General features: G+C 46.7%; 1 protein-coding gene across 6 annotated transcripts in view; it reads left to right on the top strand.

Annotated features, from left to right (window-relative positions):
* LOC128888713 (prolyl 4-hydroxylase subunit alpha-1) overlaps nucleotides 1-25381 on the top strand; it is a 176095-nt gene that overhangs the window by 62649 nt on the left and 88065 nt on the right. For 2 of the 6 annotated variants that reach the window (XM_054145787.1, XM_054145789.1), the window contains exons 1-2: nucleotides 6703-6953; nucleotides 22075-22123. The exons of 1 other annotated variant lie outside the window; for it this stretch is intronic. In XM_054145787.1, coding sequence (XP_054001762.1) covers nucleotides 6938-6953; nucleotides 22075-22123 — 65 coding nt within the window. In that variant the 5' untranslated portion in view covers nucleotides 6703-6937. Of the gene's footprint in view, nucleotides 1-6702; nucleotides 6954-22074; nucleotides 22124-25381 lie in introns of those variants that run through there. 3 more of the 6 variants (XM_054145790.1, XM_054145792.1, XM_054145788.1) reach the window with 2 other exon arrangements.

Raw genomic sequence — 25381 nt, 5'->3', positions numbered from 1 at the left:
CCCCCCCCCCCCCCCCCCGACGTAATATCGAAACGACCAAGTCGCAAAAGACGAATCGAGAAATATTATTCTTTCGACCGTTTCGCCAAAAGCGATACTGGAAACGTGAAAACATTGGCGTAGACGGTCGTAAAGTTCGCGATGAAAAGGTAATAGCCAGCAGCGATGAGAAATTTTTGTTTGCGGAATTCAAGTCGCGGTTGCGGTTCATTAATTTTCAAGGTAAGTTTTCCCACTCGCGGCATGTACCAAATGAAATTCTCTCTTGTAGGCGTCGGATAACTTTACGTGTAGCATATTATAGGTGCGCGGTTACATTGTTTCCTGGCATGAAAATTTCATTCGTCGGAAAATTCATCATCCGTCCGAGTTTGATTGTTAGGCTCGCGGTTCGCCGAGTCTTCGTTCCGGAGTGCGATACTCGAAAATGACTGCCGTCTGCGGGACATGGTAGCACGACCATGTCAACTGTCAAACTACTCAAAAAACGAATGCATTTCGCCAAGAACGATGCCTTTATATTCCTGTTACTTCGGGAGCTAGTCTCGTTGCCAATTCCAACGTGCTTCAAACTCTGGGATCATTTCTACCTACTTATACTACTCGTTGGAATTCCAGAAGGTCTCGTTACCGCGAAAGAGCATAATTTTTCGCAGCCCACCTTTCCTCGGTCGCGAGCCACCATGTAAATTAAGCACCCGCCTCCGATCTTCCTTACGCTGCCGAATCTATTGCCCGTTCGAGCTAATTGAATGCAGCTCGTTGCTGCATCTGATTACGGAAGCACGTAGCCGGTTGGGACCCGTCGTGTACACCGACGACGTACGCATACGTCACCGAGCCGACGTGTATGTACGTCGCTTCGACGTTGGATAGCCCGCGGCAAGATCCGTTTAACAACCGTTCATTGTTCCACGGCCTACTACGGAAATAAACGTCCCTCGATTCGAGTGTAACGCAAATTTCTTGGTGCGATCGATCCGTCGGCGTCGCAGGGCAAACAAGATCGCGAGAGTGAGTTTGTTGTCAGTTTTTATGATTAACACTTACGATCGGTCGCCGGGTCTTAGAAATGCGTGACCAGACCTTTCTCTATTCTCAGTGTCAGACTATCTCATCTTGATCTCATCAGCCGTCCTTAATGTGTCGAGGATCAAGAAAGAATAACGCTGTAGGATTCGCCTGGTTCGCAGCTATCGCGTCTCTATTCAAGAATTCGTCAACATTGGTAAACGGTCGGGACTACGCATCGGTGCGTCGCGTCGCGTCGTATCGAAGAGTCGGATCGTTGAATAGGGTCGGGGCTGTCGTTTATCTTGCGTCTTTATTCCGGAGGATGAAGAACCGTATCGGTCTAGACTGTTTTGCATTTCCGTCGGCCGGTATTTAGGTGAAAGGTACGAGTTGGTGGTTGTCGTGTACGCGTCGCCGTGAAATCGAGTGGTATCAGTGAGAATTGGAGAATGTGTGCGCGGGATGAAAGGTGCAAAATTGTGGAAAACGCGATAGCACCGGGGAGACTTTGACGAGAACGCGCCGGAATCGCAGACTCGTCGGATCGATGCACACTGGCTTAATATTGTACTTGACAGTGGCATATTTCGCGTTCGTGTTTCCCGAGGGAGCGCATCGAATACGGGATGGAACCGTTTCTTCTCGCGAGAAACGAGATACACCGAGAAACGTCGAACGCAAAGATCAAATTTCGTCCCGTGTTTGTCACCGTAGAAATATTCCTAGGCGGGAATATTAAAAATAAAAGTTCGTTAGATAGAAAAAGTGTCGTTATCGAAAGGTTTACACCGAACGCGTCGGCAGAGCGATATTAATATCGAAACGAGAACGGTTATTACCGAAATATTTATTCCAGGATATTGGCAGAGGTGCTCTCGGTCTCGCGCTCGCAGAGCAGAAATATCATTACCGAGTTATTTATTTTACACCGTACGATCGAAGAATGACCGCGGAAACATTTATCGCGGATCATACCGCGGAATATTACCGTTAAACAAAGGTGTTCGCGATTATTAATGCAACGTCATTTACCGCGTCGGTAAAATATTCATCATGGAATATGCGATACGGAGCGTTACGACAGAAATGCTCGGTTAAATAATTCGTTGTAAAATTCGTGTCGACGAACGTACCTCGTAGCTGTAGTAGATCGCGTCTAGCGATCGATATTTGTTCAAGATTCGTGTCGAATCGTGATACCGGTCGATTACGCGACGACTAACAGTCATAACAGACCAATTTCCCGTCTCACGATTTGAAACTGGCCGCAACAACGATCGGCACGGCGGGATGAGAAAGAAACGAATTACGGATGACGAAAGAGAAAAAGAGGAATAAATTACGGGAGCAGAAATTCAATTTCCCCATCGATTATCCTCGTTAATTCTTCCGTCGTTCCGTGGACGATTTCTCTTCTGGAGAGCGACGCTCGCGGGGGCATCCAGAGTGCAGAAAAAGGTGTGTTCCGTTGAATCAACGTCGGGCCCACCGACGATTTGTCACCTGGACAGTCCACCTCTTCTTTATAAGGTACTCGGTTTACGCATTAATCCTGTCCGATGAAAAAAGCTCGTGCAAACAACGTTTCAGCGCTCCCGTCCGACGGTTTATTTCACCCCAACCACCGTTCCCGGTCTGCCACGCACGCGGAGAGACACCTACACACGACGCTTCCTTCGTTTTTCCAAACTCCACTGGCTCGTTTCTCTCTTTTCCGCGTTCCCTCGGTCGCGGCCTCGGCCTCGGCCGCGACCGGTCTCGCGCACGGAACTTGTATAGCGCGACGCGGCTGTGACACGCGAGCCCGTAATTAAGCCGAGCTTTAATTTATTACCGGTAATTCACGATTATTAACAGTGGCCAAAAGGGAAAGCTCGGCCGGCTTAGCGAAACGTTCGCGGAGACGTGTAATTAGCGATAATTAGACGCGCGTTGCGCGCCGATGACGGAGGATGCAAGGAAAGATGCGGCGACGCCGCTTAGGGTGTAAACGTACGCGTACAAAACCCTTTAATAAAATTCCTTAAAGATTAACATAAAAAAAAAAAAAAAAAAAAAAAAAAAAAAAAAAAAAAAATTATGAAAAACAAGTAAAGATTGACGGTCTAGACTAGAATATCGCCTTAAGCAATTGGAAAGCAGCCATAGAGTGCAGGTATTTTTATGGGGCCGAAGATCGGTCTCTCAACGAGGAGTTACTTTGCGCTTTGTACGCACGCTTAGAGATAGCAGAGCATTATTTGTATTTTCGCTAAGCATTAAACGGACTAACAGGGTCCTTAATCTCGGCGTGCCATGCTACGAGGAACTTAATCATTTCCCGTCTTTGCCCGTTCGTTTCTGTTCCAGGAGCGCGGGCTATGCCCGCTGCCGCGACACTGCAATTATCGTGGCTGGCCGCGCGGCTAAGTACAACCATAATCTCCCACTTTTTATCACAGACGTTTCATTAAACACGAGCAAGACAGAGCGGCTGGTGTTCCGTTCGCTAATCCCGTTTCCACTCCGTTACCCCGGCCGAGGCGGACACGCGTTCTCGCTGCGCCAAATGTGCTCGCATTTATGCATATTTACCGCTCTTTTATGCCCAACGTTTCATTGAGATTCATAGGAAATCGTTTCTACAACTTTACGGTCTTAATTCACTCCCGACCTCTCCTTGAATCGTTTGATTCGCGGAACCGTCGCGTGTCAGTCTCCCTTCCACCGGATACGTACCAACCCGTCGCGATTTGCATCGCGGTGCTGCTGTAGTCGCAGGAAAACGGGCCTGAAAATACTCGCTGTACGCGAAAACCGAGAGTCCTTGGTTGCGAACATCACGAAACTTTATTTACATGTACAGTAACAGTGTACATCGTATACATTGGTGCAAATCAATTTTAACGGACGTTGTTTTTCCACGATCGAGCCTAGCTTGGATTTCCTCGAAGAATTGTACAAAAACAGTATTGAGGAGCGTTAGTAAGTAGAGCTGGGCGAGATCTCGAATTGGAAGCGAGATCCCGAACGCAAAACCGATATCTCTATGAAGTAATGCTTCAATAAGTAATGCAAGATTACCTCGCTACTATACATGTAAATATACGAATAAGTATCTTGTAACAAACGCAGCTCGCCTAAGGAGGTAAAAATAAACACATCGAATAGCAACGGGTTAAACGAAAATCCTACCCCAAATGAACATCCGCGTACAATTACCACTCGTATCGTTCCACGGCCAACCGTAAAAACCGCGTTAGTTCGCGGGGGCTTAACCGATACTTTTGCGTTCATCCGGGTCGATAAAATCGCAAATACACGATGGCGGCGCGCGGCAGAGAAAACGGTGCCGAAGCTTAACAAACTCGGCGGAGGGTGTACGTTTCGAAAGATTAGCAACAAAGAGTCCCTTTCCCAAGAACTTTCCGTTAAGCGACTGGCGTTTTTTTTCTCCTGCGTCTCTCCGTTTCTCTCCTATTTGCGTACTTTTCTCTAGTGTTCGCTCGCTAATTCCGCGTCCGCTCGGCACTCGTTGGCCACTCGATACACGCGCTGCGCGAATATACATATACGGCCGTTTATATGTATGCATCGACTCGTAGAAACTTTTCGGTTTCGTCTGCATTTTCCCCCGGCAGGTGGTAAGGACGGCGCGGCGCCGCGGCTAGGAAGACTTTGGCGAACTCGTAAGAAATTAAAGTTTCTTCGCGGAACTCTGCCGCAAGTCGTTCTCTACCGTCGTCGACGTCTTCGTCGTCGTGGTCGTGGTCGACGTTGCAGATACCAGTCTCGCTCTATCTTTGTGCTCCTTTGGCGGGTTCCAACGGAAATCCAGGCCCGCGCGGCGATATTGCAGCAAAATGAATCAAGCGACGTCCGCACACGCCAATATTTTTACACGTTTCATACGTTTACACGTTTACATTTTTACACTCGTACGTTTTTCTCTCGTCAGGCGTCACGCGAACACCCTTCGCGTCCTCTTCTTCGTCCGACTCGTTTCACCGCGCTTTTCGCGACGCCTCATTTTCCTCGTAATCGTTTCATTCTTTTTCTTTTTCTTTCTTTCTTTTTTTTTTTGTTCCCCGTCCCGCCCGTTTTCATAATAGTTTCCTCCGTGGCGGTTTACTCTTCCATGCGCCACCGTAAACGTCTCTGTTACCGATTCGTTTCATTTCGCTCGCGCTAGTCTTTCTTTCCTCTTTCGCTGGTCTCGCTCGTCCCGCGAGCGGTTTCACTCCTTCTCGCTCGTTACGTACAGCCCCGTATAGCACCTGTCGCGTTGCGCACTTGCACTCGTGGCACTGGCATCCTGTTTGCTTCGCTGCATTAGCATAAACTTTCCTAAACCCTTTCAAGTATCAAAAATTCTACTCGTAGGCTATTCCAGAGGTCGAAGAGCGGAGAAGCTGTAGCTATAACAGCGGTTGGTTTACTCGTTAAAGTTTTTTCCGCGGGTGACTTTACGGTCAGCGTACATGGTATCCGACGCTGCAAGATACGGCTGATTTTTAATTTAACGTCACATTAGTCGCGTTTATCGAGTAGGCGTACGAGTTACGCTAGATCGATGCGCATATTTGTTCGATTAACGTTTCTTCCTATGATCGCGATTAATTCTTTTTATTACTGTGCGAAGACTATACCAGGATGTTCTCTCGAAGCCCTCTGTCCCGTGAAATGCAAACTTCCACGGCCGCGATAAAAATTTGATCAGCCATGTTCCTCCTACGTTTTACGACTACAGTTATGATTGTTGTGTTCTTCCTGCCGCGATCTTCAGTCTTAGGGTACCATTTTTGATTCCGCTTCTCACGGAAATTGATCAGGTTACGCGCCCTTAAATTTTAATCCCGTCCTTTGCATCGCGTAAAAGAAAATAAACCCGTTCGAAGGTACTCGCATTTACCCAGAATCCGATTCTCTGGAAACTGCTAACCTTTCTCATTGATCCTTGGAACTTTCTCTACGGAGTGCAAAGTTCAAGGTGTTACAGGGTAATATTGTATTTCTGAAAGTATAAGACTCGGAAACTCTATTATTGTGTTTTATTCGGTATAAAGTTTCCTCGTTTCGTCCTAGCATGGTAATTCGTTATTTGTACCTGTGAGGTGAAAAAGTAAGCGGGACGAGAAACGCCTATTTTATTCACGATTCTAAACAGCATCTATTTTACTAAAAACAGCAGATATTATAATATTCGTACCCTCTATCTCTATCGAAGAAATTTGACTAAATTAAATAATAGCTTTGATGTTACCAAATGAGTTTTTTGTTATAAATATGTTATTATAAAAAGGAGAAAAAAATGAATATCGTACCGGAGGCAATTGTCAATTTTTGTCCAATTATGGCCCTCGATTGCCTAGCCAGCTTTAGTTTAACGCATTCGTCAGAGTTGGAAGCTCGTCAGAGAAAACTGCTCGGTGTCGACTGGCCACCGTATAGCCTAATTGCTCGGAGTGCGAACAGTTAAAATGCACGTAACGTCGAGTACTCGGGTTTGATAATACTCGAATCGCATCGAGTCGAATGCAGCTCGCACGTGCAGAAAGCAGAATGGCAAAGGGAGAGGATGCGAGTCGAGATGCGCGGGTCAGGAGTGAGACGGCGGCGGTGGCGGTGGCGGTGGCGGCGGCGGCGCGGCGCAAGGGTAGCGGTGGGGATATGAGAGTCGTGTGGCAGGGGACTCGTGGCAACACGTTTGCCGCAGCATCCGTGTGAAGTCAGTCGGCTGTCGGATCTCGTGCCGTGCGGGGTTATCGAACGTTTTCCCGCCGCTTTCGTTTCACTTGAACAACCCACGCCACGAACCGCGTGGCTATCTATCGCGGAGTGCTCGTATAGTGTTATTTGGAGCACGTTGGCTTGTGTTTGAATTTGAAATATTTTACTGGCCCGTGGAACGTGAGCTACGTGACAGGCACAGGAAGGTCGTTGGATGAAGAAAACTTCCGGTGAGTCAGCATTTAAATTTCTCGCGTTACGACCGTCTCGTTAAAGCGCGTAACTATTTTCACCGCGAAACGCGATATCACGCCGCGGCGTTCGTTCCAGCGAAAATGTTGGATCGGTTGTATTCGACGCGGACGAATCAGCCGCAAACCAGGACACGCAGTCCCGAGTTCCTTTGGACGAAACGAGCAAACGCGACCTATGCTCGATGTGTGTCAAACGAGTACGAGGTACTACATATACGCGCGTTAACCGAGTTTCCTGTTAAAACTACAAAAAACTAAATAAATTAGCGAATCGCGAGTCTCCGTAGGTAACGTGTCGAATCGGAGCACGCGTGGTCTGGAAGAAATTCGGTGGTTGGACGATTCGGAGCGCGTTGTAACTCGTTGGATGCTTCTGTCCCGATGACAGCCGGGATGGCAATTGCGTTGTGTCATTGCGTACCGTCATGCGAGATACATCCCACACGTATTTCAACGTTCGTTGCCGACTTCCCTACCGATGATATAGCACGACGCGGCGTTCAACAGGGCCAGAACACGCGGCTGCACTCTGCTCTATACGTACACACGCTTGCTTGAGCCGCGTTTTTACGCAGCATCATCGGTGACGCGTCTTAAAATATGGAGCCCCGACTGGGTTACGCAGATTCCGTTGATGTATTTTCGATAGCCTAGGATATGTTTGTAGGTCCCTTAACGCAAACACGTTTTTCGTGAGGAATTTCGAACATATTCCGCGGTAAAACTTGCCACGCGCGAATATACCATTAGTCATTCCATTTCCAATAAGTAGTCGTATCCTCTATGTCTATTAAATTAAGCGATAGGTTCGACGATTCCAAAGAAATTTTTCATTATAAATATCTGCTAGAATAAACTTTGCATATGCGTATATTTGTAACGAAACATTTATTTCTAAACATCATACCAGTCGTTTAATTTAGACAAATGTCTTGTATAGACGTAGATTAATAGGACTGACTGTACGCGATTAGTACGAAAGATAAAAGGAACCGGTGTGTACGTATTTGAAGTTAAAGAATGTCGCGCTTTATTCTCGCGATTCTTCGATTAGGTACGCGTGGCTCGGTCGAATCGATTTTTCAATTCGCCCCAACTTCTTCCCGATCTCCCGATTCTCGGGAACTTTGGATTCGCTCGTTTCTAAATTCTCGGAAGCTCGTTACGTTTCGCAAATACTTTTCGCGAGTTGTGAAATTGTTGGAGCGAGAAATTGATGTCCAGCCAGACTGCGGATAATTAGATTCTTATATCACGAGAAGTTTTGAGTAGGCGTCATCCTATTAAGGTCGTGAAACGTTTCCTCGCGCGGTGTCGTTGACTCCCACGAACGATTGAAGAACCCGCTTTACCCTCGGACTTGGACCTCGGTCGCTGGTGTTTTTTCCTTTTTTTTTTTTTTTATTCTTGGTCGGTGTTCATGGACCCGTGCACCCGATAACGTCTCATGCCTTGTTTTCTTTCAAAACAGTTTCGGAGTCTGCCCAACCGAACAGGTTTCGAGCAATAGTCCACTCTCAAAACTACTCGATCCGTGCAAAAATCTATTTTCCATAAAAGAATATAGCGTTATAGGACTCGTGATCTTAGGTGAAACAAATCCAACAATAATCTCTTCGATCCTGCGTTGAAAGTTTTTAGAGGTACACCAATTTTTTCCTTGAATTCATTAATTATTTTTTCATTAAGTAAAATGTCATGTTATTAAGGATACATTGAACTATGTGTATAGAAATGTTTATCGAGAAACATCGAGAAACGACGTAGCGATTTTTGGAAAAATGAATTTTTGAGAAAATTGCGACAGTTAGAAAGAAATGGGTTATATGCTGCCGAGTTCATATGCTGGCCTTGCCAGTTTTTAATTCGTTTAACCCATCGCAATGGTGTTATCCCATCAGAGTTCACGTGTGGAAATTAGGGATTTACTCCGAGTCGATAGGTTCGTGGAACGCAAGGAGTAAAATCTGTTAGCGTAAAATATGAAGAGATGAAGCGTGCCACGGATCAAAGGAAAGCTCTAATCGGAAAAATCGGTTTCTCGAAAGTCTTACGGACGAGTGTCCTGCACTCGCGTTGTTACGTCACTTTTGGAATGTCATCGAGTCGTTTGCCGACGAGCCCGTTGATGCGCGTCGCTATCGACACCGGCACCGGCACCGGCACCGGCACCGGTCCGATGCTCGCGCGTTCATTGTATTGTATTAAGTCGTTGCTCGGCTTTTATAGAGTGAATTTCGTCGGCCGTGACGGCGTCGTTACCCGAGAAATTTACGAGTCGTAAATTTCGTTAGGTGCTACTAGAATCTTTGCGCGTTAGCGATACGAAGGATGCTTTCGAGAAGCCTCGACCTCGCGTTCGAATGGCTCTCCGATGAAATCTCGAAGGGACTGCCAACTTGAAATCGTCGTGTTGAAATACGAGGGAATAGCATTTTCGTGTATTTCGGAGTTTATCGTGACTAGCTTGGAACATTTTTGCAAAGGTGTATTGTATTTTCGAACAAAATAAATGTAAAGAAAAATCAGTGTACCCAAGAGCAGAGAAGGAGGAGGGTTACGAGCGTAAGGATGCAATTCGTTGGAGGGCTCTCCGAATGGAGAACCAGCATTGGAGACGACGAACAATCTCGTTTATTTGGTAGCTTCTGGAGCGGAATGTCTAGAATAGTGTCGTTGGTTGCACGTGTAAAAAGAAATTGGTGGATTGTGAACCTCGTCGAGGAGAGGTCCTGGAAATTGTTTGGTTTTCAGCGCGGATCCGTCAGGAATTCTGACAGATGCTTCGAAGCAACTAGAGATATAGATATCTACGATCAAATAATATTTTCAAGAGTTCCGATCGTCGAGAGGCGGTTAACCTTGGACGATATTCCGGAATGATATCAACATCGAAGGAGAAAGTGCGGGCGACGCGTTCGTGGGTGGCATGATACAATCGACCGTAAATTGCATCGACGATGCTCTATGCTGTTCGTTATGAAAAGGCACGCGTGATGCAAGCACAGCTGGACGAACGTTTGCGATCTCAGGTGGGCTTGTCTTTCTGAAAGTTGGATTCTCGAAACTTGCCCAACGATAAAGTCACTCGAACGAACGACTCTGCGATTGTGTTGTTACGCGGCGTAGTACTTTGGTTCGGAACGTCGAAAGTTTTTCACAAGAGTTGCAATGTTTTCTTCGGGAACAGGTGGAGTTTTGTCTTTAATGGAAGTGGTACGGAAAGCTTCCTAGAAACGCGACGCGTGGACCAATTTATAGAAAATGAACGAGGTCAGAAAAGTGAATCCTGTAAGTGAACAATGTGTTGATAGCTACTATTTCTTTTTAAATATGCTTTGTTTTATAACAAGATTGATTCGATGCAAAAGCAACGGTAACCGATAACGACCGTGCATCGAGCTCCGTGTTCAGACTCGTAACAACGATTGGTTCTATTAGTTTTCTAAACGATCGAATTACCGAAATCAATTTGAAAGTTGTACGTAACCGTGCAATCGAATCGATTAGCCGAGTCATGAAAATTCATCGTATCGAACTAGGCTGCGGTTGATTCGCTGGATGTTTCCGCGACTGGCATTTCGAGGGGGTGTCGTTAAGGATCCGGTGAATGAAAATGAATTCCAAGACCACGGAGATGGCGCGGAGACCTCTATGACTCGACGTTCGCTGCCAATTGTTCACTCGAGCGCCCTTTTATTCGAAATTGTTTCGAAATTCTCGAGACACGGGGCGAGAGAGAGTCGTTCGACGCAGTTAAGGCCGTTTTCTTTTATGTTAAACCCGACGATACGGGCTGAAACGAGCTACTGAACTCCGCCACTTTGCTCTCTTATCCTCGCGGAGACCTTGCTTACCCTGCCATTTTATTTCTCTTTCTCCTCTGCCACCTCGCACACGCCACCCCTTCTACCCCCCTTTTTTCCTCTTTTCTCTCTTTTCCGGGAACACCTCCTTTTCACTCTGTTTCACCCCTTCCTCGACTCGTCCGCTCGAGTCTACCGAGTCGTCGACGTCGTTCGTCCAACAGGCGCGTTCGTCGCGACGCCGACGCATACCATACCGGTGGGCTACGTTTAGTTCTCGCTCGCGTGTCGCTCCCTCGACTTCCCTTATTTCTTTCATTTCTCTCGCCGTGCAGCTCCTTGCAAGGTACCCGTGAATTTCGACCCTTCGAGACCAAAATACAGGCATTCTCGTTAAATCGAACCCCTGTCAGCAATTCAAATAAACTTTCTTATTCTGCTTTCCTCTCCTCCTATATGTACGCGTATGTACTCGTACAAGTAGGCTGGGTTAACAAGTTACATATTTGCCAGTATTATTCGCGGCGTTACGTCTGCGTTACGTGTGATTTATGCTCTCGAATCGCCTACATACGGTGTCCGTAATTGTTCCGAATATGTATTATCACTCCGCGATAGTATACAATACAGTGTCGGACAAGCGCGAGAATGGGAGGTATGTCTGGAGTGATGTATGGTTGTGGAAGTGACCTTGAATGGGCCAATTTCTTGCGACCTAACGATGGTTACACCGACGCGACGCGACGCGCCAGTGACCGATCCCCTTCCCTACGCGATATAATTAACACCCTACGGTTGAACGGTAAACGTAGCGAGTTTCGATTACCTTCCATGAAATTGTATCGTTATTCGAACGCAGGCTGCGAGTTTGAAAAATGTACTTTGAAGAATCGAACATTTTCCCCCTATTTTCGGAAACCTGAAATTCCCAGGTGACCAGGTATATCGGCTGTCTATTTATATCCCGTCGCGATGGGCTTTCGAAATCCTTTGTTCTTTCGGTTTATTGACCGTGTAATCGGGCCAGTTCTTAGCAGGTGTCGAGGGATTATCAAGATTGCTCAATTTCTAAAATTACTCGACGATTCGCGACTGGCTCGGTCGACGAAACAATGCCGCGAATGCGAACGGAAACCTTTTACCATTTCGACGATGGATTGCGCCCTTGTTCCTATAAATCATCCCATAAAGTTGCTCATTTTCCAACCGTGGCAGTTTTTTAAAATTATCGAACGGGTTAATAAATTTCGCGCAACGTTTTAATCTCCTTGCGGCCCCATCCTCCGGAACTCGCGACGCGTTTCGTGAATAATACCTCCGCGAATATTGCTTACCCTCGTCCGTCTAAATGGTATCAGTATTTTCCCACGGTTTCTACAAGTTTGCAAAAAACGAGAATGGTTTAGCGCCAGGTGTTGCAACTGGATCTCCAACGCTACGGTTGCACCTTGAAATATTTTACATTTAAACCGCATCTTTCGTGTTCTCCCACCTTCTGCCAGAGTCCTTTGTCGATCAAATAAGGAAACGCAATTATTCGGTTTTATCCTCGCGCGTATTATGATATTATAACTGGGACTCGTGGGAATATGTGTATATTTAAAAAAAAAAACATGATTTAAATGAGACTCGTAGAAGCATACAGTCGGTCCGGTCCCACTAGTGTTCCTGGCTTTGCCAGTGAAATCCCGAATATTTTGGAAACGTCGCGTCGGTTAATGCGCGTCTTTTATTTCCTACATTGATGTATTAGACAAGTATTCAACTAGAATCGATTGTTAGGAAAATGTGACCAAAGTGGCGTAACCCCTTAAGAAAATCGTTGAAAATAAAATGAAGAGTTTTCTGGTCGTAAATTACTTTGCTACTCGCGGTCCATCGCTGGTGCAACTCCTGCGCGTGTTATCGCGATGGTATTGTTTCGCGCAACACGCTATCAGCCTAATAATACCCTTTCGTTTGCAGAATTTCATTGAGTTTATATACTTATTTGTTTAAATTCGCTCGAACAGAATTCTTATCTAGGAATCGATTCGAGTAAAGGTTGCGAATAAATCGCTGCACGATGGCCTGTCTACCGATCATTTCAGACACATCGGGTGCATAATTTGACTCGGAAATGCGTGTCGGAAGCAGCACTCTCGTTAAGTTTTCTCATTAAAATTTGGCCTAGAGCTCGGGGCCAATGTCTAATGATAGAAGGGGGTGAAAGGAGACGGGTTTCGGAAGCAGAAAAGGGATTTTCGGTGGCTGGATGTTGATTAAGATCCCGTCTGTTCGCTCTCTCGCTGCGAATTAAAGCTAGCCGACCGTGTGAATCGAAATTATAGATAACGCTCGCGCAATCAAGATATCGTCGAAGCGCATCGTCTAGAACCGTTTCCCGTTGGTTGCTCGAAACAGTGTCTTACCGTTTCGGATTTCGGTTTGCGTGCGCGTGCGAGCATCGAATTTACACCGAAGAGCAACCGGGATAATCCTGGGTCCCGCATCGAAACGCGCGTATCGATATTTTCCTCACTCGACCGATTTTCAAATCGAGTTTGGAAAATTCGTGCTTTTCGCAAAATCTTGCAGAACTTTATCTTGGAGTGGTTGATCCCGGATTCTCTCTCGTCCCTGTTAATCGCGTGACATACAATTAAAAAAGAGGAACGAACTCGAGAGCTGGGTCGATTCGAGGCCAATTGGACAGAATTAGAAGGAAGAAAAAGCGGTTGAACGTAACGTCGACGTTGCGTCGGTCGTGGAAGTAAGTAACGTGGGAGAACCGGCGCAGAGAGGTGGCGAAGAAAGATTAGAGCGCGACCGCGACGGTGCGGAGTCGAGATTGTCAACGAAACCGGAATATCGCTGGAAACATTACCGAGTCGCGTACTCTGCAACTAAAACTACATCTTGCCGTTCGTGTAACTTTCCTCGGAAATCTTGAGATTTTGCCCGACCTCGTGCAATCTCTGCGCGAGATTTAACGCGTTTCAGAGCTGCACCCAAGACTAGACCTCCGAGTCGGAAGTCTGATTTGAAATATTAACAAGTTGATATTACTGGGGTGCATTCGATGCCCAAGGAATATTCGATTAAAACCAACGAAATCCATTAGCTCGATCGGAAAGTAGCTCTGTATATACATATAGCGAAGCTCGGGAGACATCGAACGAAACGTACTCTGTGGATTCCTTAAAAAGAAAAGCAAAATGTTGTCCAACAGTTCTCGCGACGATCTTGGAAAATTACTTTCGAGTGTCGAAGATTTTGGCGCATTCAACGGGTCGTTGTTTGTTGGCGGTCAAAGTAGAAATATATAGAGGAAGTTGGGTGGAAGATGGGAGAAACGTGGAGGCTGAAAAGCGCTCGAGGAGAAGTCCGAGTGATTTGAACGTCAAAGGCAGGAAACAGTGGAAACGTACGGATCCGCGGGAGCGAGAGATTCGAAAGGTTGAGAATGCGGGAAATTCATAAATTCATAGGGAAAAGAGCGTAAGGAATTTCGGGGCTTCAAAAGGAGTAAATACGAGAGTCCCTCCCGTCTAGAAAGGAAACGCGAAGAAGCCGTAGAGACAAAGTCGGAAAATGAAGAAAAATTTCCGAGATTCTCGACAAACGAAATTCGAGCGACTCCAAAGGAAAAGAACTCGTCGAACGAAATTCAGGATCAAAGGAAGACTCGCGCCCATCTCTTCGGCCATCGATTGTCCTCGAAAGATGCAGGTAGCGAGTAATCAAAAAACGCCTCCTCGGCGCGGCGCGGCGCGGCGCGGCGGTCGCGCTCCCTCGTTACGAAGCCGAGGAGCGAAAAGAGGAAAGAGCGTTCAACGAGTTCCATGGGTTTCGAGAGCCAAAAAGAAAGCACATTTTCTAACATTTTACAGAAATATATTTCTTTTCTTATTTTATTTCCCACTTTTCGTATCTATTACACTAGTATTACAATAATGCTAGATTATAGTAGACATTTTGTAATAATAATTGTTAAATAGTATAGTTGATTGGCTACCATAATAATAATATAATAATAGATAGACGAAAATATAAATTTCATTTAGAGTTTTTCTTCCAGCTTCGAAGCACCGTGGAGAGCGGTCCGACTCGAAAGAAAGACGGGCGTGCGTTTTCCAGCGGTCGTAGGATCGAATTGCTCGCCGAGCAGGAAACGGGGAACTCCTCCCCGCCAGGTTTCCGGCGTTCCCCGTTCAATTTCGAGGGCTCTTCGTGGCCGAACGAAGGATGCTGCAAATTCCATTGGGTGCGTCGCGATTCGAAATCGTGGCCCGTCTCTGGAACGCTGGCCGCGCTGTGTGTATCGCGACGCGTGGACCCCGTTAACGCGCCACGGATTCGCGTGTCTTTGAAGCGACGCGACAGCATCTGATCACCCTAATGGATTACTGCTTGCTTGCTTGCTTGCTTGCTTGCTTGCTTGCTTGCTTACTTGCTTGCTTGCTTGCTTGCTTGCTGATTTTAATTGGATGGAATTCGGATGGCGGGCATTTCGGGACTGTGCGAGCACGGATTACCGTCCGTTGACCAGAACTAATCGATCGAACGCGCCTCGGGACTTGTTCGTCCAAGAATATCGTTGCTCTTGAAATCTATCCTGAATTATTTAAGGTAGTTATTCCGAGGACTTGCGTATTCTACGTGGGTGAAACCGTGGAGCACAGCTAGTTAGAAATAAAACTGAGCCTGTGTAAAGATGTTTACGTTTTAATCGAGAAGCTGTAAATAAATTACAGCGAAAAGCTCGATGCATACGTTGGCGTCGCGCTACCTACTCAAATACGAAAAAGTGTGTCTCTGTCCCAGCGAAACCGCGATTGTACGAGGGCTCGCGATTTCGAGGAGAGCGTCTCGGCTCCGCGTTGCTCGCATAATCCACAACATTATACGAGGCAGATCGCATCATAACGGTTACGCGATGACCGCACTTTACGAAGTTTAAGGGGACGTTCGGTCATTGATTTTGGCGGGCGAAACGCTTCGGGACCGCGGCCGACCGCGCCATCGAAATTCCGCGTACACCCATAGACGCGACGTTGGCTCTACGAGGTTGCATGCGCGTAATCGTTTATGGTTTGCCGATAACCGGTGAAACGAACCTCTCTCGCGACCATCTTTTTTCCTTTCTCGCTGGAACTCGTTCCCGGAAATTCGCTCGTTATCCGATTTTTACCACATTCACGGTGACTACGCGAACAAGGACGACTGCACGAAAACGAAAAACAGGAGAGGTTTTGTGATTACGTTCGAACGGTGTTACTTCGGAAAAAATTGGTGTAAAAAATAGAATGGAGCAAAAGTATCGACGGAAAAAAAGCTAAATGAATAAATTTTGTTCGTATTTCTATGCTAAATTACATTCGAACTGTTTGGTCGAATAGTAATAATTAGCAGAGAGAGAGAGAGAGAGAGAGAGAGAAAGGGAGAAGAGATGCACCCCGCGTATCGGTAGACATGTCACGCGACGTTTTCGTTTGAAACGCAATCCCTGTACGGCCGTTGGACATTTCTCGTCTTCGGTGTTATTACCAATGTTCGCGCTCGTGTCTCGCATGTTATTCGCGTGGTCTGCACTCGCGGCCATTTATCATGGCAACTGGGCCCTCTATATATGTATAGGATAATATCGAACCGTCGCGTCGACGTCACGTTGCGGGAACTTCGAAACTGTTTCGCCGTATTTCGATGCGCAACAAACCCGAACTTGGCCACTGACTCATTTTTTCGATCTCTCGGAATACCAGTGGAATTTGACTGTACCGTGGTCGCGTATGACATCGAATCGCGGGTCAATTTATTCATCCCACCTCTGCTGTACGAGTAACGGCTCTCAATAAATATTCGAATATTTGATTTCTCGATTCTCGTATTCTCGAATAACATGCTTCGCGACGCTTTTCTCGGCTTTCCTTGACTATCCGTTGGTCCGTGTTTGTTTCCTCGAGTGGTCGATGCGCCGCGCCGCGCCGCGCCGCGGAGGGTTTCTATTCCGAGCTTCGAGGGTTGCTCCTGTTAGGCTGGTACGTTAACGTCTGAAAAAGCATTCTAAAAAGGTTGAAAGTATATGAAAGTAAAAAGGAGAGATGCGGATACACGTTTCGCTCTGGATTTGTTATAACTTGTAACGAATCCATCGGGAAGGTTGATCGATGAATCTCTGTGTTTTCAATTTCGATTTTTCTCGTTTCGCTATACCTCTATGTAAATAGGATCGCACAGCCACGGTGCCTGCTCGAATGTTTTTCAAACATCGAAGCATCGAATCCACTAAACAGGATGCTCCTTCTGCGAATCACGAATTTTCCTCGCAGTCGTTTAAACGTACTCGGTATCACGATGAAGAATAACTCGGTACACGGAATTCCGCGCAAAATCGGCCCATAAATTCGAATTACCTCGAAGCATGCTCCCCAAAAGAAGCTTTTCACGGCTCTGTTTCGCGCGTTGTAATTCATCGCTTCGGCGTCGTTTCGTTCTCGATTCCACCGCGAGCAGAGAAGTCGATCGCGTTTCAATAGCTCCGGAAATCGTTTGGCGCCGATGAAACCCCGTTGTTGGTCCTCTGTTCTTTCGTTCCCAGTGGGTCGTTTCGGGTCGCGAAAATTTCGTCGATCGAGGGGTTGCGTTGGTCATAAAGTGGCCGGGGCCAACGAGGAATTCCAGGCGTTCCCAGCGTTTCCAGCGTTCCCAGGACCAGTTTTCTCTGGCGATTTCAGCACCGTGAACCACCGATGGCCACCAGGGATATTCGAGTATCCGAACCTCGCGAACTGTATTCGAAACCTTGACGAGCGCGTCTGGAAAGGGAGGATTAGTTTAAGCCGAATGGAAACAGCGGAGGTAGGCTACCGCTCAGAATTCGATATTTAATGGAATTGGCTCGCGAGATCGGGAAACTGAGCTGCCCGGAAACCGTTCATCAAAGTGGTAAACGTTAACGTTAAAACGCCTTTCGACCAAATACTCTCGGATCGCGTCATAAGTTTTCAATTAAAATTGGCTGAAAGGCAGTTACCACCGCGCTCGAGAGTTATCCGTCAAATTCGAACAATTTTCTTGTCGCATACACGCGTTAAAAAAAAAAGGGATGCTTGGCGCCGTCTCATGCATATTTCCTCGAGCGTCGCGAGTCTTTACCACGCCGAGACTCTTCCGTCGCGCATTTCGTGGAAAACGTGCGCAAACCCGACGGCGATGCTCTCCCATCCGCATCCGCAGGCCGAGCCACTTTAATTTCCAGAACGGAGAAGACCGTGCGCGTCGCGTTCATCGTAGCGAAGAAAATGCTCCCAATTCCGCGCGTCTCGGCAAGACAAAGGCAAGAAAAGGAACCGAGAACCGTGGGAGGCTAGGGGGCCATCGCGACACGGCCAAGAAGGAAGGCTCGAGGAAAATTTTAATTTTCTCGGGAAATATGGCGGAAACAAAGAGGAACAACGGTGCAGTCACAATTAGCGAAACAACGCGTGTAAGAAATGGCAGCCTTGGGGGGTAGTTTGCCGGTCTTTTTCAGAGCGCACGGAAAGGGGCAGTCGAGAAAGGGTCGAGTTTCCTTTGGTGCCGCACGCTTCCTTGGATTACTTGGAACTCGGCCGTTTTCGACTTTGACGGTTGTCTCGTTCGGGGGAATGAAAACCCTCGGGAAACTTGCTTTGTTTACCTTGACCCGAACGCGATTGTTTACACCGCGACTCGTGTACACTTTCCTGCTACTATTTTCGCACCGATCGTGCACGTGTCCCGTGTTTTTCCTACGTAAGGTGGTAAGATGAGGAGGAAGTAGGAAAACAGTCACCGCTCCAAGCACAAAATATTCCCTACTCGTGGTCGAGGACTCGTTATAACCCCTGCCGCACCTAACGCTCCATTTTTTCTTTTTTCGCAGTTTGCCTACTTCCAAAGCGAGTCTACATTTTTCGCCAATCTCCTCAAGCATTTGTATCGGCGCAAACATATTTGTTCAAGTGCAAGCTGTTTTTTTCCCATTCCTGCAACTAACGAACCTTCTTCGAACGCGTCACGAATAATAAAAACGCACACATCTTTGAATCGATTAAATCGATTCGGATTTTCCGTCGGTAGCAGAACGGATGCATGAGCGCGTTGCTTGCCCCAAGCGGAAATAAAAAGTCTCGAGCGAAAAATAAACAACGACGAAGAAAGTAAGAACGACGCACGCCCGTGAATCGCTTCATTTTACCTCTTTCGGTTTGTTTTCACAATTTCCGTCTTGTTCCTCCTTTTTTACCATATTCCTTTTTTACCGCTGGCAAACCGTACCGCGTCGACGATTAATCGCGTTTTCACTCGTCTCGTAAAGCTCGCATTTTCTCTTCTCCATTATTTTTCTCCTTTTTTTTTATGACTTTATTTTCATTCAAATTATACTTTGCGGGAGAAACGCTTCTCGCTTTCCCATGTCAAATATTTACCCCGTCGCGGTGGAGTCTGTCACCGAGTTGATTAAACAAAATTTTCCGCAGCTTTAGAATACATATACCGAGCAGAGATTTCCACTCGTCGATTGATAGGATACGACTCGACGCTACCAGTCTATGTAGCTTTTGTAGCTCTTGTAAAGTATCCGCGCATACGAAAACGTCGTACAAATTTTCTACCGCGATCATTTACGGAAATATTCCGCGTTGTCCCGTACCACGATTTCCGTTGGGACAAAATATGCCACCGCAAAGCGACGGTGAACCAGTTCTCCGTCACTTTGACGCATAGAAATTTAATTTGAATGCAACGTTAATTTTTAGCCCGCGGCACGTTACGCCAAAGTTTGTTTAACTGTATAAAGCTCGATCAGCATATTCGACGCGATTTAAATTTTAAATTGGTGCGTCGCAACCAAACTTGGACGACACAAATGATTTTTGTACGGATTTCCTGCACCAGCGATCCAAAGTCGATGTAAAATATAAATTTCTCATGGTTTTAAGATAATGCCCGGCCCAGACAAAAAGCTTCCCGCAAAATCTGCTTACCGCGTCTCCAACTTGTTCCAGCCTGTACGCGGCAAGATTAATGTCGAGTTCCAGCAAAATAAAATAAATCGCTTTAATTTGTCGACATCCCTTCCACGCGCGGACATTTAACCCCGCTTTTGCATATGTAGCGTCGTCGACAAATCCCTCTCGATCCGCGTCGACTTTTTTCAGCTCGTACATCAGGGGCGGTCTCAACCCTCGCCTCGCCTCGCTGTTTTTTTCCGTTTACAGCTCGTGCACACGCTGCCGCGCGTATTTATCGAACAATATAAAAGAAGAATGCCCGCGTTGCGCGAGACCGAGTGCCGACGAAACATTTCACGTTTCAAACGCGTTTCGGTATTTTGCATCGCTTTCAGTGATAATAGAAAATTCAAAGTATCGTTTATTAACTGAATTTTAGTTTGAAAACACACGGCACGGGGCGTTGGCGTCGGCGTCGGCGTCGGCGTCGGTTCGGTCGAAGCGCGAATAATATGGCGTCAAAAGTTTACGCTGACAAATTTTCATAATGCGTGACAGAATTCGTTGGAAAAATACTCCTCGATGGAATGAGAAGAAATTGTATAACCAATCTTCGAAAATGCGACACCATCGACCGTCCCGACTACTTCAATTACGTCGCGACAAAGAACAAAGAAAACAAAGTCTCTGGTCAACCGAGCACAATTTCATTTCCATTCGATTCGCGGTGCCTTCGAATGAAAATTGCATAAACCATCGGCATCTCGTCAAAGTCGACAGTTGCAGCGAAAGATAATAACGATAATGGTAACGAACATTGAGCCACGGTAAAAAAAGGAATAGATCGCGGGCAGATTCGTTTCACGCATAAGCATTTAATCACAGTTGTGCGTGTGCGGCCCGACGCGACGCGACGCGACGCGGACCGTTGCGACCCCTTCCGGCATCCCTATTTTCAAGCTCGTACATCAGCCTGGGACTTGGCCTTTTTCTACATTTGCAGCGTCAGGTACACACGTGTACCTACGTGCCATCGCGTTGAATATGCAATGAGAGAGCGCGGGAACCCCGCGTTTTTCAACCGCAACTTTTGCGCCCGCCACCGCAGCCGCCCGATGCACTTTTACTCGGAGTCCTGCGCGTATTTCCCGAACCACCGCACCGCTGGGAAACTCTTCGGAAGAAGGTGATTCCTAGGCGGACAAATGATCGGCGAGCGTCGAGATCGAGCCTGTCGATCCGCTTCGAATGGAACCCGTTGTAATCGTCGCGTCTCTGCCTCGAATTAATGAGACTGAGCGGTGAAACGCGAATCACGCTCGACGGCGGAACATTCCAATTAGACTTCGTAACGAACGCGAAGCGTTTGTCACGTTATCTTCGATGACATCCACCGCTGCGCGATGGGGTATTCGGTCGGTCTAGCCAAAAGTCAGTTTTGTTGAGCTCGTCTCGAATCGAAATCAATTCGTAGTCGTCAAAGGTGAACTTGATGTCTAAGGTAGTAAAAGAATAATAAAAATTCGCGCGTTGAAAAAAGATGATCGACCGAAAGAAATTGGGTTGTTTTTACAGAATTTTTTACTAGAGCGGCCAACAGCTTACCGAGAGAAATTTTATCGAACAGTGTTTGAATAAAATGTTGGATTAGCCAAGTTTGTTCTTCCGTCCAATCCCATTTCCGTTCCCCGTGGAAGATGATGAATCTGATTTGTAACTTGAAATATTTGAATTACAAAATTCAGCGTTAGGGAAAAGCAAACGTAGGTGGTCCCCTTGTCTCAGCTTGTATAAGCATTCTGATCCTCCGAAATACGCGTAAGAGAAGAATAAATATTGGAGCAGACGCTCTCTCGCGCGAATTTGAACAAATCATCGTTACGCAGAAATATCACGAATGCAAACTCGCGCGATACTGAAAATTACAGCGTCTATTACATTCGTCAAAGTTAGACCAATCGTTAATTCCTGTATCGAAGAATAATGTACGAGGAATCGTCTCGGCAGACTTAAAACCACGTTCGGGCAAACTAGTCGATTCTGGCAAAAGCTTCCCATGCGCGGCAAATTTGCATTATCGTATTAAACGCGCAAGAAAGGAACCGTCTACGCTGATAAGCTGCGTTAAACTAATTCCTATCAGCCGGGCACACAGCGGCCAAAGTAATTTCCGGAAATTCTGCTAGGTCTTTTCGAGTTTCTAGTAATTTGTCAGTTTGTTGACGCTTCTCGATCCCATCGTACGCTGTTTGACCTCTTATTTTTATGAACTCTCATGAAACAGGAATTTGATGAAAATGGAGAAATTAATTTTACAATAATTTTTTGTTCCAGAGTGGAGCGTTTTCGTGGTACTTGGACTAGTCTTGGTTGAAAGGCGGAGGTGTGTTTCGGAAGCTTTTATTTTTCACTCGACGGCGAGATAGTTAAACGTTGCGGTGGAAATAACACCTCGGTGCTCTTGAGCGGCCAATTGATTTCGACCCGACCGCACGAGCCCTCTCTCTCTCTCTCTCTCTCTCTCTCTCTCTCTCTCCGTAGCTTTCGATGCATCGCGTGTGTGTTAGCCGCGTCAGTGGTCGCGGTCAGGAGACGTAACGTTTCGCCAGTATTTTCTACAGCTGTGCACGGTATTGTTTCGGATAGAAATGCGTTATTCGATCATTTTTTTACAACGGATGCAAACGGTAGTCGTTGAATTTAAATGCTCGAGGGAATGCTTTTCGACTAGTCGACGAGTAACTCCGACTCGTCCTTTGTTAACTTTGCTGCGTATGATATTCGTATAAAACAGAGTGCGCAGGCTATGGAAAATTTCTTGGCGATAATAGTGGCAATTCTGCTATCGGAAAAGGTTGGGAAGCACTGGTTTGTCGGGCCAGAAAGCAAATGTTTCCCGGTAATGTTGCTCGACGAGCAACGGGTAACGAACCAAACAATCCTTGAGATCGGTTGTAACTGCAACAGCGCATCGAAACAATCCCTTAAATACAATGGGGTCTCGTTTCGTGGATTTATCGAATTTCACGTTGAGCCAGAAATATGTATATTCGGACGGCGTGGCGTGGCGCGACGCGGCCGAAAAGCGTAAAAGGAAGGTTGGCAGTCGTCGATTATTAAGTGGAAACTGGAAAAAGCCCGGCGTTTTCTGGCCTATCTCGCAAATCATGGATATTCCGATGACAGGCCCGACGAGCTCCACGGAAAAAGAAGAAAATCGGTTATTGCCGCGGAGAACAAAGGGCGTTATACTTGGCGTCGAGGCAACTCTGGCCCGCGAAACAAAAGCGCCGGGCCAGCGTCGAAGCTGGCAAAAGGATCGCGTGTAGCTAGAAAACGGAATCGACGCGATGCGCGATACGCGACGCGCGACGAGTCGGTTGGTTCGATATTTCGAGCTCGAATAGACACGATCCACAGGGTGTGAAAAATTTGCGATATTTAGAGGAATGGACAGAATCCGTAAACGAACCCTTTGACCACTCGAAACGAATCGACTGGAATTCCTCGATGAATGCTTCGCGTCCCCATCGACGATGCTCGTTAACGCCGCGCGTCGGCGTCGGCATCGCGCGCTCGCGGCCCCACGAATTTCGCGAGTTACAGATTCAACCAAGTGTCGCGCGGTGGTTTTGCGCGTGTTTTTCCCCTCGAACGCAACATTTTTCCAACCGTGAGAAAAATCGCGTCTCTATGTTTTCTCGAGCGTCTTGGCGATTTTGTTTTATTGTTTCCTATCGATTACTCGCAACGAAGAAAAACTTGTTCGTTGGCTTTTAGATTTTACAAGAAATACCTTTTTAACGCGCGTTAGAGATGAAGTTTTTTTTCATCGGCGGACGTTCACGCATCGAGTGCGTCGTAAAATACCGAACGATAAAGGTCCACGAATAACTCCGACTGCGGAACAAAAGCTGAATACGAAACGAGGATAGATGACGTCGGGCGTCGAAAGGTGAAATCGATCGAGTTCCGGAGTTATTTCGTTATTTCCGTGCACTGGTTTCCGAGAGTGGGCCGCCAGGAAGTTTATAGGATTACGTTTGAATGGTTCTGCGAGAAAAACGAAACGAGATTTGCTCTGTGGTCGACTACGCGATGTTTAATTTGTCCGAAAAGAGATTCGCGCACGGTGAAAAAAATTGTAAAACATGCTTTACAAAAATACAGAGATTCGATAATTGACAAACGGCCAACAAACTTGGACGGATTATACATTATACGCACACGCATCGAGCATACCTTGCAACGTCGTAGAGTCGAGAGTTTTTGGCCGTCTGTTTGGCCGTTTAAAAAATGTTACAGAGACATTCGGTTTCACTCCAAACGTTCACGGTTGAAACTCGGCAAAGTTCCGCCATTCTCTTACTAAAATGTCACGTGTATCAAGTATTCGGTGAGCCTCGAATTAATCGAAATTGTTCGGTACACGGTACACGGTTGTTCCATCGGCGAGATTCCTGGCAGCTTTCGCGTAAGTCGGACACGAAGCTACAGCTGCGAGGAGTCGCGGAAACTATGGAAATTTTGGCGGGTAATCCTCTCTTCTCGACGTCCACGGCGACGATTAACGCGGTTAATTCCGAGAAACGTCGCTAACTGTTTCCCGCGGTCGTTGAAAATCCTCTCGTTAGCGGACGGCAACCGTATCGTTTGTTCGGTTCACGGTATGCTCGTGCCGCTCGTGGCGCTTAGGATTGATTCGAAATTTCGAATATGGTTATCGTCCGGTAACGAACTTTCCACTCGGCTCGATGAACTTTCCCTTTATCGAGTTTCGATGGTACGCAAAGTGGACTGCCGCGGTGGAAAAGAATGATTGAGAGAGCGGCGATCGTTTGCGGCCATGACGGATGTCGCGCGAATGGAAGCTTTTTATGGTATATACCAGCAACTAGAGAAGCTTTTTTATTGCCACGAATACTAAGGTTGGATCGACTACAAACACGTAGTAATTTCACATTTCAGAATCAGCTCACCTTCGTTTCATCGACTGTCATTTTATTGACATTTCGAGATTTGCTGCGTGAAACCTAGTGGCGGCAACTGACAGTGTCATCTCTCCGGTGCTAACGGGGAATATTCAAACACTCTGGCTGACACTCGGCCAGCAAACAACAAAATTTCGAACCATTTAGTTTTCGATTCGAATATTTTTGAGGAGCTAGGACTGGCTACGAGCAGACGAAAGCCCAAAGGATCGAGGGAATCGGTGATGGTCGTTGGCCGTGTTATCGCTGCGGCTATTTCGACAGGCTTTCCACTATTCTCTTATCCGAGTCTGCTTTCGAAACTTGCCGCGAGTGGATGATAATTAGACTCGGCACGTCGATTCCGCGAGCTGTTGAGATTTTCCATCGTAGAGAGCACGTGAAACTTTTATTTATCGACTGCTACGTAACTTGAAATTCGACAGGTGATCCGACAACCAGAGTGCGTCTTACACCCAACGGTCTGTCATAATTACCCGCTGAGCGCCGCTCGGTTGTCTAGATATGTTCCGATAGTTGATTACGTTTCTATGTATATAACATCTAATTAGAATCGGCGTCTACTCGTTAATTCGATCGTGTCATTTACAGAAAGTCAATTGTATATCGGCTTTCGATGGTTCTTCGACGACCGATAAGAGGAAAGCTGG

Source organism: Hylaeus anthracinus, unplaced genomic scaffold (assembly GCF_026225885.1).
Source record: "Hylaeus anthracinus isolate JK02 unplaced genomic scaffold, UHH_iyHylAnth1.0_haploid 11994, whole genome shotgun sequence".
NCBI classification, from domain to species: Eukaryota; Metazoa; Arthropoda; class Insecta; order Hymenoptera; family Colletidae; genus Hylaeus; species Hylaeus anthracinus.
The sequence above is the reverse complement of the archived record's forward strand: the minus strand, read 5'-3'. Positions and strand labels throughout refer to the sequence as shown.